Raw genomic sequence first — 13426 nt, forward strand, 5'->3', positions numbered from 1 at the left:
CTCACATCCATCTGGAGTCTATCAAGGCAACCGTGAGCGTAACAACTTGCACTAGGTTTCAAACTATTCTTTCGTGTTTGCCTTTTAACACTAAAGATTTTAACACTCTCAGATTTTCCATGTAGCACCTACTTTAAAAAACACATCCATACAAATTCTTATTCCTGGTTTACTCACAACAGGTTGTCAAACACAAACTGCACCCAAAAAAAAGCCAAAGCAAAACGGTAACAACAAACTCCAGACAATACTGAACTTCGTGTTTCACATAGCTGTATACATGTTTGTCTACCAATTGTTGCATAAAGTATGAATTGATGTATTTTTGTAAATATTATTTCAGTACTGCTGACATGAGAAGCTTCAGGAAAAAAAAAAAAAGCCTTGCAAGTTACATTTGTAAGTTAAATCAGAAAGGCTGAAAGTGAACCAAGAGTTAGAACATTAGTAAAAGACATGTATTATAAGTGAAGCTGAAGCCTAAAGAAGTTTCTGAGACTTACAAACAATGGATCTGAGGCATTTTTAAAATATAAAACTCTAGCATCCCTGTCCAAAGCTACAAGTGCATTTCAATTCAATGCATTTCTCCATGTGCCTTAAAACACATACAAGGAAAAGATTTGAAAATGAATCAGTATTTTTCCCTTGCTTAGAAATGAACACTGACAAAGTACTAAGATTATTACCACGCATTTTCCATTTCTGAATTTTCCTTGTCTGTTGAAACCACATTACAAGTGAGGAGAAAACCTCCTCCGTGATTTCTTCTACTTCTAGAATTTCAAGAGCCATTACAGATGTAATAGTGAATACCCTCAGAAACTATATTTTTATTAAGAAATTCTTTATAACAATAAAAAAAATGTATGCTTGTTCTTCACCTCAGATTCTAATGAAAGTGATCAAGCTTTTAAGGGATTCTACCTACTTTAAAAAGAATGCCACAGTTTGAGGCCCTTTAAGAACCTGTTTAATGAAAGAAAATATTTTCTATACGTCATTCCTTTCATATGAACACCTTTCACAACTCAGTTTCTGCATTCAAAAACTAAAACATAACTCTGAACATCAATCTTTATATGATAAAAAACGGAAAGGAAGGCCTAATGCATAAAGGGAGAGGGTGAGTGTTTCTTCACATATTTTATAAATATAACTTTTAGACTAACTTAATTTACAACACTTAGTTACAATTATCATCTTCTTCCTTAGAGAACTCCGAAACCTGAGCCCCAAGTCAAATTTTAAAATGCAAATCCAGCAACAGCTTCTTAATCAGTCCCACTGGGGCCTATAGAGCTGCTAATTCAGCAGAAATCAGGAGAGCTGAAAAACAAAAAGCCAGGCTGTAGCTGTTTTAAGACACTGATCCAAAGTGACTCATAAATCAGCTTGCTATGTTCAAGTTTTAGTCTGGAAAATATTGAAAAACAGCTGTGAAAACCATACGGCCCTTTTTTCTGGCAATTCTGGTAAAGAACTAGAGGATTTATAAAATGTAAATACTAAAGATGTAATACAAACACAAGTGAAAGCCATCTTTCAGATTTTCCCTTCTGTCTTGCTGACAGTTTTTAGCATTCCTAGGTGAACCTGGCAAGGCATACTCGACAATGCCTCTGAGAATTTGCAAACATTGAGGACACTGGCCAGTGTTCAAACTCTCTTCCTCCCTCCACTTCTGGCTATGAAACATCAGCAGCTCTAACACAGCAAAACGTTCTCTCCATCTCGGGACACACATACTAGAAGTAAATTGAAATCTGACTTTAAAACCATTTGTACACAAAGTCACTACAAATATTTATCTGTGGATTGTTATCATCTGTGAAGGCCGCATTACAAAAGATGGTATTTACGGCTAAAGTCACAGCAAAGCTGGCAATTATACCCTGTTTACACCCCATTTCATAAAGCCATTTATGTAGAAAGCAGTAGTCTCACATTTGCTATGAAAACGGGGAACATAACTCAGTATTCAGGTTCATCTCCTGATTTCCCCCTTCACCCACTAGAATGTCACACAGCATTTTCCACATCATAAACTCTTGGTTTATTTCACCAGAGGTTATGAATACAAAAGGAAGGGGAGATTCAAACAGAGCTTGCTTCAAAAGCCGACTTCATCAGATGTACTTTCTGTCTGGATGTGTAGACAGCTGGTCAGAGGAAGGTGTTAAGCCCAACATGGGCCTACACCTTTTCAAGCACAAGAGCTTTCACTACTCTGCCTGGGAGACCTTGTCTGCCTGTGCTGAGAACATGGTGTAAGAGTTGTTTTCTGAGGAGTATTGGAAATAATGCAATTAAACTACTAGCCTTTGGCTATAAATGCTATGGACTCCCATGGAAAACACAGTCACCATATACCAATAAAATTCATAAACAGTCTTTTACAATTTGTAAATGCATAGTTTGTTGCAACAATAATCCAGGCTATTCAAACCTTTTTTGCGTATGTAAAAAAGAAGAGCGTTATAACTGTACACATTGTGCAATCAAAGCTCCAAGCAGCTGAGTAGCTGGAGGTAACAGACAACGCCACGCTCCCCCTGGTCCCCTTATTCAGAAGAGGGGAAGGAAGAAAGAGCAGGGTACTTCTAAGGCATTTGACACAAACAAAAACCACAAAAGCAGCCAGACCACATGGCTTGGTGACACCTACAAAGATGTACTCCTGTGAGTTTAAGACCAAGTGACACAGCTGTCCAATGAGTAATCACAGCGGGGTTTCTTACAACAGACCAAAGCTTATTTATACAAGTGGAACTTATTTTCTCACACTTTTAAAGGAATGTGAACTTACATAAGGACAATTTACACTACCAAGGGAATTCTAATTAGAAAAACCTCCCTTGTGCTAACAAAAAAGCTCTGCAATGTGTTTTATTGTCTCTCGGTAAAGTAAGTGGAATAGACAAATTTAATTACTGCTAATGCAAAATACTTTTTAAAACAGCTCTACAAATGAAAGTTCTGTGATTTTTCCATTTGCTTTTTGTTTAGTGACCGTCACATCTGAATTTTATCTTAGCAGCACTAAACTAGACTGAGCTATGAAATTAAGCTGTGAAGCTTAGCTTAGTATCAAAAATACCTTAAGTTTTGTCAGAAAACTTCAGTTTTTAGTTTAACTCAGTTACGTTAGGTAACTGAAATAGTTCAAAAGAACAGGAGGGATGAAATTTAATAAGAAGCAAAACCAGTTGTTGAATGTAAAGCAGATCCGGTATTTGATTCATATGCTTCAAACACATAAGCCAAAAGGAAAAAAAAAAAAGTTTCTTTCCCCTCACACTTTCCTACGCTGCTCATGGAAATATTCACCTCCTGGAGTCATTCGTATGTTCAGTTCCATATGGTGTCAATACAGCCATCCACATTTCATGAGTAAAGCAGCATGACCTCCAGACGAGGCAATTGAACAGAATTAGCCACAGCTAATTGAAAGTCTTCCTGTTTACTTTAAAGTCCTTATCTCGATCTGCTTTGGAAATGTAATAGAAAATTAATACGACTAGTATGGAAGATACCAGAGTGACAAGAGATTAAAAACAAATGTGCGAAGTCCCTCAGCACTTTTCAAGCTTTTAGAAAGCTTTCGTGATTTATGCTTTGTCCATAAAAGTTTGTCACTGCAGGTAAGTTTTCTACACATGGCATTTCACTACGTGCTAGTAAGTTTCATAAACCCGTGTCACCGAACCAAACTTGGCGAGGTCCAGCCCTAGTAAAGTTGTTTAAACCAAAACCATCAGTGAACGAAGCCCAAGAGCTGCACAAATAAAACCCAGGCCAATATGAAAGTTTGGTTTTTATTTCCTGACTCAGAAATCGAATTTAACTTGGCGATTTTTGCACGTTCCCCGAGAAAGTCAGTAAAACAACTCTGCTCCCCCTCCTTCACGGGGTCCAGGGCGAGCGCCGTCGGCCAGGCGCGGAGGGCACGCGCTGCTCGGTGCTCGCTGACAGCCGGCCCCCTCCTTCCCTCCCTCCCTCCCTCCCTCCCTCCCTCCATCCATCCCTCCCCACACTCGCCCCGCTCGGCCACAAACCCGACATTTCCCCCCCGACCCCCTGCCCTCCTCGGCCGCGGACCGAGGCACCCCGAGGGGCAGAAGATGGCGGACGGGCACCCCCCCACGCCAGCACCGAGCCCCCCATACTCACAGCTGCACCGCCCCCCGCGGCAGCCGCTCGGGCACTCGGCTCAGCTCCAGGCGGCTGCAGGCGACGAGGTGCCCGGCGCAGCGGCAGGGCACGGGGCAGCGGGCGGCGGGGCTGCCCCCCAGCACCGGCAGCAGGAGGAGGACGAGGAAGAGGAGGAGGAGGAAGAGGGCGGCGGGCGCGGCGCGGTGCCGGCGGGGCATGGCGGGCTCGGAGCCGCTGCCCGCGCTGCTCCCGTCCGTCGAGCAGCCCGGCTGACACAGCCTCTCAGCGCGGGTGCATGCCCCGGAGCCACCGCCGAGGGAGGGAAGGCAGTGAGGGTGGAAAGAAGAAGAAAAAAAGAAAAAAAAAAAAAAAGTGAAGGGAAGAAGGGGGGAGTGGGGGGCACGCAGCGCCGCCAGCCACTCGGCAAACTTTGCAGCGCCTCAGCCCGCCTCCGCCCGGCCGGGGGAGCCCCGAGCACGGCGCGGCCCGCCCCGCCCGCAGCCCCCTCCCCCTGCCGTGTGACAGCAACAGCCCCGGGCCGCCCCCCGGCCTCGCCCCGGCTCCGGGCGGCGGGGGCAGGCGGGTCCCGCCGGGGGTGCCCGGGCCCCGCTTCCAGCCCCGGGAGGCGGCTGAGGGCCGGGCCTGGCAGCGCGGCGGGCCCCGGGGCCTGAGGGGGAGCGCGGCGGGGCCGTGCTGCGCCCGGGATTCCCAGCGAGCCCGCTTAGCGCCGGTCGGAGCGGTCCCGGAGCTGCTCCGGAGGCCCCGGCAGGTTCCCAGCCAAGGCTGGGGTCACTGGCATGTAAAAGGTGAGGTGAGGTTAACTCCTGCCTTCCGGGTCCTGCGCGGCTAGTCCAGACACAGTAATTAAGCCCATTATGTTCCCCACAGGATCCCAGCTCCAGAGGTTCAGGGAAGTAGGCAGGGCGTACAGATTCCACATCTCTGAGGTAATCTATGTAATTTAAGTAAATACCTATTGTTCAAGTTCCATATGGAAGCCCGGACCCTGGAGTGGATGCAGTTACTGGAGACGTCACATGCCCCTGCTCAGCAGCAGCAGAGCATCAAAGTGCATGGACCCAGCACTTTGTGTCCCACCTTTACATATGTACATTTCACCTAAGAAGTGGGAGATGGCCTGGGCACTCGTGTCCTGCAGCACTGAGAGACCCTTCCCTCCATTACTGAGATATGTAAGGCTGAAACTTTTTTATTGTTCCCATATGTATCCCAGGGAACAGGTTAGATTACAGAAACGAAACTACGTTTTATTTTAAATCACAAATCCCGAATTTGCAAACCAAGCAGGCATGCCATAACTAAGAACACTCACGTGCCGCTGTCAACGCAACTGTTTCAGGTGCACAGGGTTTACAGAGTGATGTGGTATTTTCTCAGCCTCTGATCAGTTGACCACTGGTGGTCCTTAAGGAAATCACTGCAGAAAAGCAAACAAACACTGCAGAAATAAACATTTTTCTACATGTAAAAGCAAACAAGCAAACAAATGAAACATAGGACAAAAACTAGTGTATATTTGCAAGTTACTCTTATTTCTCGCAAATGAAAACTATCTTGGGAAGATTGGCATGCCATAATTATTCATTCTTTTTAAAGCCTTTTTCTTCCCTTCAAAGCCATTAGGTTGACATTAGATTAACAAAGCCTGTGAAACAGTGAGCTGTTCCACATCCAGTAGGAAAAATGTGTACAGTGCCAAATTCAGATTTTCAAAACTATACATCATTAGCAATCTTCTGTTTCAAAAGTGCTAGCATTTGTTCTAGCTGTGCAGTTGTCTCACACCATTATACAGGAGACACTTGAACGTGTTGCATTCATTGCTTAGGCAAAATAGGCTGTATTTGCTAGTTCTGCAGAGTAATCAAAATTCAAGATGATGATCCTTATGTCGCACCAGAGAATTATTGCACACCTTACTAAAATTAAAATTGATTTAAAGTAACCAAGCTCTGTACTACAGTTCCCGGAGTACACAGCAAAGTGCCTCTTACTTGGGAAAAGCGAGCTTGTCTTATCTTGAGTGTTGGCAAGGGCAGTGATTCACTGGTAAGTGGCAACAGGGCCATTAAACTGTCAGTTTTAACATACAAGGGTAAGAAAAAATACAAGCAAAGCATTCTGTACTTAGTTTATGATAGCAGTGAATAATATATCTGGTATATATGTGAAGTATGGAACAAGAAAAAATCAGAGAAAAAGCGGGGGAAAAAGTGAAAATACTGAAAAGGGCAAGAACTGTTTTGTTATTTTGAAAACCATTCATGCATTCATGGAATACCGTGCCCTTATAACACACAACCTAATGCATATTTAGTGCTAGTAATATATGAAGCTGTTTTAAATTAAGAAAGGTAAATCAATTCAGAAAATTAACACATTTGTCTTTGCAGCTTCTTTTCTCTGAATACTCAGAAAAGCATTTTAAAACTGATTATATTATGAATTTTGAAATGCCTGTATGCCTTCAGAGCCCATGAGAGGAAGTCTTTCTTCCCACAGGGAGATTTGTTCTCTCCAGAAATCTCAGGAACCAATTCTGCAACTGATATGAACGCTGCAAGGGTGGCAGCCCCCAAACCCAGGGGTCTCTTCATCATTACTTTTAGGCTGAGAGTGCACCATGATTGTACGTAAGTAAATACTAATGGGAGACTTCCCATATGTCTTCTTCATGGGTTTGGCTGGACTATATCTGCCCTAAGTAAGCTTCTATCAAAATGAAAGGTCTCACATTCCCTCACACTGTTACCTCTACGTGTAACAAGGCTTCCTAGCGACCCTTGTTTGTCATTGGCATTAGTGTAACTGCAAAGTCAACATGACGAAGAGAATGATTTGGCTACAAACCCATCAAAAAAAAAAAAAACAATCTCCCACCTCCACCACTTTTCATTCTGAGCTGGAATAATTCCTTCTTCCAGTTTTCCATGTAACTGTACATGGAAGCTTATCAGTGGTGATGGTTGTTTAGGCAAAGACAGGCCCTCTCCCTGGCAGCCAGAATATAGATCAGCCTGAGGGGACAATGCTGAAAAAGGGGAAGCATGGCTGCAGAGAAAAAATCTTGTAAAACTAGACCCTCAAGCTCTCTGTTTGGCTAATGAGATTTGTTTTCTCCACAAGACTACCAGCGTGGTAGCCTGAGTGAGTTGGGAGTGGAGGAAAGGAAGTTACACAGTGAACTGTAGACCGTTCATTGGGATGTTATGGGTGTTACGGGATGAGACTAATGGTGTCTTTTTCTTTCCTTGATTATTTTAAATCAGATAAACGAGCATTTACAGATTCAAGTCCAAACATGCTTTGTTTAAAAGATGCATTAACTTCAGGCAAAAGACACACCCATAAGCTAAGTATGATTTTTTTTACATATCATTAACACATTGAAAATAAGCACTGCTTTCAAGTAACCTACCTCTGGAAGAAGTCTGCCTCAAATCAGGCTGGTTTAGCAGATGACTGAAAGTAAAACCAACTAAGATCCTATACATTTTCTGTTATGTCTTAAAGTTAGAATGTCTTTTACTAGTACTAGGAACTTTAACAATGTGATTAATCTAAATTCAGTTTGTTTAGTCAGTTTTCAAAGGAGTCAAGCCACTTCAAGAGACAATTACATATAGTTCTATTTGGTTATATGCAGTTAAATTTGCAGAATTTATGTCAGAAGGTCAAAAGGAGTGAGTGGTTACATCCACTAAATGATTGTGTCCATTAAGGACATCATAGTGTCCTTGTGTACTCCTTGATTACCAGGTAATCCAAAACTGTGTCTACTATTTGTTTCAGATTTTCTACTTTTCATGGGTAAATAAAGTGAGTTAGGTAGTATTCAGCAGCAAGAAGCAGAAGCAAAACAGAACAACATTACTTATGCTTTGACACATCTCAGTTCAGATAAAGTGAGATAGAAATCAGTGGCCCATCTATCCACCTTCCTATCCATAAATGCCCCTGCAGGAGTACTGGCAGAATTAACGTCCTGTCTATTCATTCCTAAATCTTCCTAGTGACATTTTATTTCTAGCTGAAGATGTTTATGACTGACTATTTGGGAGAAGGAAGTAAGAATTCATCCTCAGACAATCACCACTCTCTGTTGCAGGTTCCCCCTACTTAACCCATTTTAAAAAAATAAATGAAATCATAAGGCTAGTAAAACTTTTTCTAAGGCCACAGCTGGAGGGAGAGATTGACTGTTGAGATCGTACTGCTTTGGAAAAAAAAGAAAAAAAAAGTAGAGCAGAACACAGTTTTTGTTTTTTTTTTTGTGAAGACTGCTTGCGTACATGAAATAGCTTGCAATAGGCAATAGAAGGTTTTGCCGCAGGCACCTGTCTGGAAGTTGCTAGAGAGTCCCACGAAGAGTCCCTCCCCTGTTGGAGCAGAAGACCTTTTTCACTTTTTCCCTTTGTGTATATAAACAAGAATCTCACCCCACATCATGTGATATTTTTCATGGAAATGTTTCTAAATACAGAGGTTTCCCACCCTCCTTTTCGTCTGCCAATTTGGTATAGGAATTGATATTCCTTTTAGTTAATAATAGCATTAAAACTTCATGACCATTTATTTCAATTCCTCTGATTAACCACTGCAGTTTCACTTGCATTTGCGGAAAAGCAATACACTGTTCTTAAATAATTTCCTAGCAATTGTGAATCTCCTACTAGTGCATCATAAGTCCACAGTGAATATCCCAAGGTGCATAAAGGAATTTATTTTTGGTAGTAATTAAACTTGACTTTATGTGATCCAACACTGAAACCATGAAAACCAAATTATGCATAATTTGAATGTACTGATTACAACCAGAAAAACCGTATGAACTCTTACTGAAAACTTTGCCTAAGGCAGAAAATGTTCAACATTTATAGAATTCATCCAAACACTGTTTGCCTCCATTACAAATAAACTTAAACATCCTAAGGCAATCCACATTAGTGACGACTGTTAATGTCTTCAAGTCATGTCCTGCATGGGGCTAAGTGGGAAGTTAAGTGCATGATTGGAAGGACAATTAAACAATCAACATCTACAATGATGTGACTTCAAAGAGGAAAAAAGAAGAGTTAGTTTTATGTCATTAAGGAGCACTCAAGTTGAGATGTTGTCAATTTGAATAAAAATAAGTAGAAGTAATTTCAGGATAGTGCTACTGTAGTAAAACACCTGCCAGGTCTGTTCTACTAGTTGTTTTAGTACGTTGGTTTTTTTTTTAATAATCTTTTAAGATAAATAAACGTTTTGTGGTAAGAAAGATCAAGAAGTGGCCAAAAGGGGAATCTGAAAGACACGTTGAGTCAACTGTAGCTGTGGCTCTCCAAGATACAACCACCTCCAGTTCTTCTCTCCTCCCCTCCTTACAGTGAGTGGGTTACTGCAGCTGAAGCACTAATGCGTTCCCTTCTGCAGTGGGGATGGAAACGTCTGCCAGAGGAGATGCATGGATGTTTGAAGGCAGTATTTGTTTAAATCATCATGGGCAGATTTGGTACGATTCTTGTCAGTGTTCTGAGGCCTCCAAAATTAAGTATGCACTGTGTTTAGGTGTGTGACTCTCATTGAAGTCAGTGGCTGTAAGAATTTCACAGTGTGAAATCAGTGGGACTTAAGGCCTAAATCTTTGAAGAATTTAGATTTAATTGACTGTTCCAGAGGGAATGAGCTGCAGCTGGGATTCATCTTGTGTAATTTTAGCAATTTAGAAGTTTGGTATCTATTCTAAAGCAGTTGTCTTGGCTCCTTCTGTAGTCAGCGGATAGAGGAAGACACCTCCAGAGAGTGATTACTACCTTTCTAAAATGAGCAATCAAGGCATTTTGAATGAATCAGCCTCTGGAGGTTTCTCTCCCTCTCCACTGAGTGGAAAGAGCCTTATGACTAGCTGAGATTAGATCCTGTATTTTTAGATGATTCCCATTGTATGCATTTACACATAAAAATTAAATAGCTAAATAGACTAATATGTATATATATTTCTTAAACCTTTTAAATTGTAGGTATCTTAAGTGTCATTATAATAGTAACAAGCAAAATTTCTCACAAATATGAATTGGTGTAGTTTTCAATTTTTTTATACCCATATAATAGTTTGCTTGTTGTCTACTGATGTAACAAGTTCTATTAAGGATTTATTAACATTAAATCAAATGAGATTTAGTAAAACTAGGGGGCAGTGCTATACTTAAGAGAAGTATCAACAAAATACAAAATGGGCACCCTGTGAAAAGGATCTAGTCACGTATCACAAACTAAACAAGTATGTGTCGACAATGAAACATCACAGAAGGCATTTAGGATATATCAGTTGGAGTTTTCTATGTGAGGGAACTAAATAATGACAGCTGGGCTGGTGAGGGCTGAGGTGAAGTATCATACGCCATTTGGGGTCAGATATAAGGGGAGGGGAGGAAAGGAAAGGAGTGGACTGGAGAGGGCTACAGAAAGCTGATAACAGGCTCAGGAGGACATGGTTTAAAGCTCTCAAAAAATGAATACCCAGTGTTGCAGCACAGCAAGTAGCACTTGAGATTTTGCACAGCTATCCCGTTGCTATCACTGGGAAGCTGGTGAGTTATAGCAGACTGTGTGTCATCTGGCCTTGCTCCCCCCTTTCTGCTGTCTGCTGCCTGTTGCTTTGCAATTATTATATAAAGCAAAATAAGCAAGCATTGACCTGGTAAGAAGTAGGCCAAGCAGACATTGCAGCACTTACTCAGATGCTCAAGCAGTTACTTGCAATAGCCATGTTTACCAATAAAGTCTGGCTTTGTGAGCCAGAGCATCAAAGAGCAGGCTGGATCAGACAGCAGCAAATACTGCGTGCTGATCTGCACGGGCCAGACGCCAGCTAGAGCCCAGCAGGAGCTGCAGAAAACACCAGCACTGTGCACCAGCTGGCCAGATTGGTGAACAACCATCTGCAAAACTCTCTTTGTGTTGATCTTCTTAGTATTAAATGGGGAGAAACTGCAAAGGATACCATTTTCATCACTCTGACACCTTTTATGAATCTTACACAAGCAAAACTTTCTATGACCTCTTTGACATCTCTCACATTAGGGCAACATGGTTTGAGAATCTTCTGAAATGCAGATGATACCTTCCAAATAGCCATGCTAGCTGTCAGCTTTCCAATCCTAGGTGCACTGCACTGACTAATGGCCATGGCACTTCTCTTGGCTTGGGCCCTCTGTGACATTCTCAGATGGGTTTTCTTCCAGGGCAAGCAAAGAGAACAGTTACCAAACATTTACATAAATGTTTTCTGTTGTGAATTTTGCCTTTGTTTTCCATCCTAGGTCTGCAGCCTAGGCAGCTCCTCTCACTCACTGTTCCCTTTCCTAGGCCTCTTTGTACTCTCTGATCTATCAAAGGAAATATTTAGGAGTGCGGAGAGTTGCACATGTTGAATCTCAAAGTCCTTTTCTGGTTATGTGCTGTCATTGCCAGACAAGAAACTTCTGGTTCAGGGACTGTCTGTGCAGTTTTGTCATCTGTGGCTGTTGCTGGCTATGGGGAAGAACTAAATAGCCTAAAAGGGTGCAATACTTTAGCACTGTTACAAGCCAAATAGGTCAGTGTCTTACTGGACTGTTCTTTTTGGACTGTACCTGACCTGAGCAGTAGAAAAAGCAACCTTCCAGACAAAAAACAACAGCATCCTACCACATCCTAAGTGGAAAAGAAGACACAATACAGGTTTTTAGGTGCCTTTGTCAACGTGTGCCATGTCAAAATCAAAGCGATACTAACATCTGATCAGGCTGGGCATAAATCAGGCAACAGTGTTGAAGAAACCATGGCTTTGGCTTTCATTGAATTGCAGATACTCTATAATTGAGTTATCCTTTCAATGATTTATAAATCAGAAAATGTCTTCTTAAGCTTGGCTAAGTTAATTCTACAGTACAATTTTCTCATTTTTGTGAAACAAAAGCTAAAAACAAAAGTAAACAGGAAGAGGCTTGCTGATCATTTTAAACGTAGGGAAAATTACATCTTATTTTAATCATAATGTAAAAAAATCCACTGCACTATTATTTTTCATTCTGATTTTTTGTTGTTGGAAAACGACTGCTAAGGATAAACACGAAATTACTTTCCTAGAATTTTGATAATTTCATACACACACTCCCTGAATACCACATGTGAGTAATATTTCAGTTATCCGACTGATGTCACTGAGATGGAATTAGAAGTGCTGAAATTTTCAATGATGGATATTTCACTGCAGCTGCGAGCAATGTGTTCCTCAGAGACTAATTCTCCTGAGGCAATGTTAAACCTTTGGACTTGCATATTATTAGTAAAATAATACAACTTTAAAATAGTATCAAAAGAGATCTAGCCAAGAAACTTAGTCTTGTGTATATTTCAGCTCGTATATAAATTAATCTCTTAAATTATAAATGTATGCTTTATACCCATATATATGGCTACGTGTCATAAAAAATAAACCATAAATTATGTTAAAATGCAATCAACAAAAAAGGGTATTCAGAGTTAAGACTAAACCCATAATCTCTTGCACAGCTTTTGAATGTATGTTGTTATTTTAAAAAAGGGCAACAGTTAAAGATTAAGTGGTAGGATTTTTTTTTTTAATTTTTAAGTATAGCTGTCTGACTTTTTTTGCATTTTATGTCTCTTAAACGTACTGCAATGCTTTTCAAATACTTCATTCTCTAATTCACTTTCTTAAACAGATTTTTAAAAAATGAATTATATATATCTACTTAATTTTAAAATGTGTTAGAGAAGCTCACACAAATGAATAATTCTACCAAAGAAGCCATTACTGACTACTTTGCAAATGCAAAAAAAACTTTTTTGCTGTCGTTATTTAATGGCACACACTGATCCCCAGAGCTGTCTGAGTTCCAGACTATTGTAAAAAGCCCTGATTCAGAAAAGGATTTGAGCATGTATTTAAGAATGAGTCTTGGATACAAAACTGAAAGCCTGTTGGGATGGATGGTGAGCATGCCTCCTTACCAGAACTCTTTCATGAACTAGGATCTAAGCATGCAGATTTCTGGCGGAATAGATCTGACTACAGTTGACAGGAAAATGATCATAGCTGCAGCTGTTCAGTAAGCATGGGAAGTCCGAAGCTGTCTCCAGCATCTCTTCTCCAGCAAATTGCACATCTGATACACCAGAGGACTTTTCTACATCCATGGACAACTTTTCAAGTTGGGAGGATGCGGGAATGCTGTGCAAACAGAGTATCCCTGTGAGC

The 13426-nt window shown here is 41.1% G+C and overlaps 2 protein-coding genes across 3 annotated transcripts in view; one reads left to right on the forward strand and one right to left on the reverse strand.

The window, feature by feature from the left end:
• LRIG3 (leucine rich repeats and immunoglobulin like domains 3) overlaps positions 1-4611 on the reverse strand; it is a 43746-nt gene extending 39135 nt beyond the window's left edge. The window contains exon 1 of one of the 2 annotated variants that reach the window (XM_080576965.1): positions 4174-4611. In XM_080576965.1, coding sequence (XP_080433091.1) covers positions 4174-4373 — 200 coding nt within the window. In that variant the 5' untranslated portion in view covers positions 4374-4611. Of the gene's footprint in view, positions 1-3330; positions 3466-4173 lie in introns of those variants that run through there. The other variant, XM_080576966.1, reaches the window with a different exon arrangement.
• Positions 4372-13426, forward strand: part of LOC308188292 (uncharacterized protein) — a gene marked incomplete at its 5' end in the record, with an annotated part of 68928 nt that continues 59873 nt past the window's right edge. The window contains 5 exons of the mRNA XM_080577169.1: positions 4372-4406; positions 4534-4961; positions 5044-5102; positions 6679-6805; positions 7446-7532. Coding sequence (XP_080433295.1) covers positions 4372-4406; positions 4534-4961; positions 5044-5102; positions 6679-6805; positions 7446-7532 — 736 coding nt within the window. The remainder of the gene's footprint in view (positions 4407-4533; positions 4962-5043; positions 5103-6678; positions 6806-7445; positions 7533-13426) is intronic.

The sequence above is a fragment of the Anser brachyrhynchus genome (genome assembly GCF_964034855.1).
Source record: "Anser brachyrhynchus genome assembly, chromosome: 1".
In the NCBI taxonomy this organism is placed as follows: Eukaryota; Metazoa; Chordata; class Aves; order Anseriformes; family Anatidae; genus Anser; species Anser brachyrhynchus.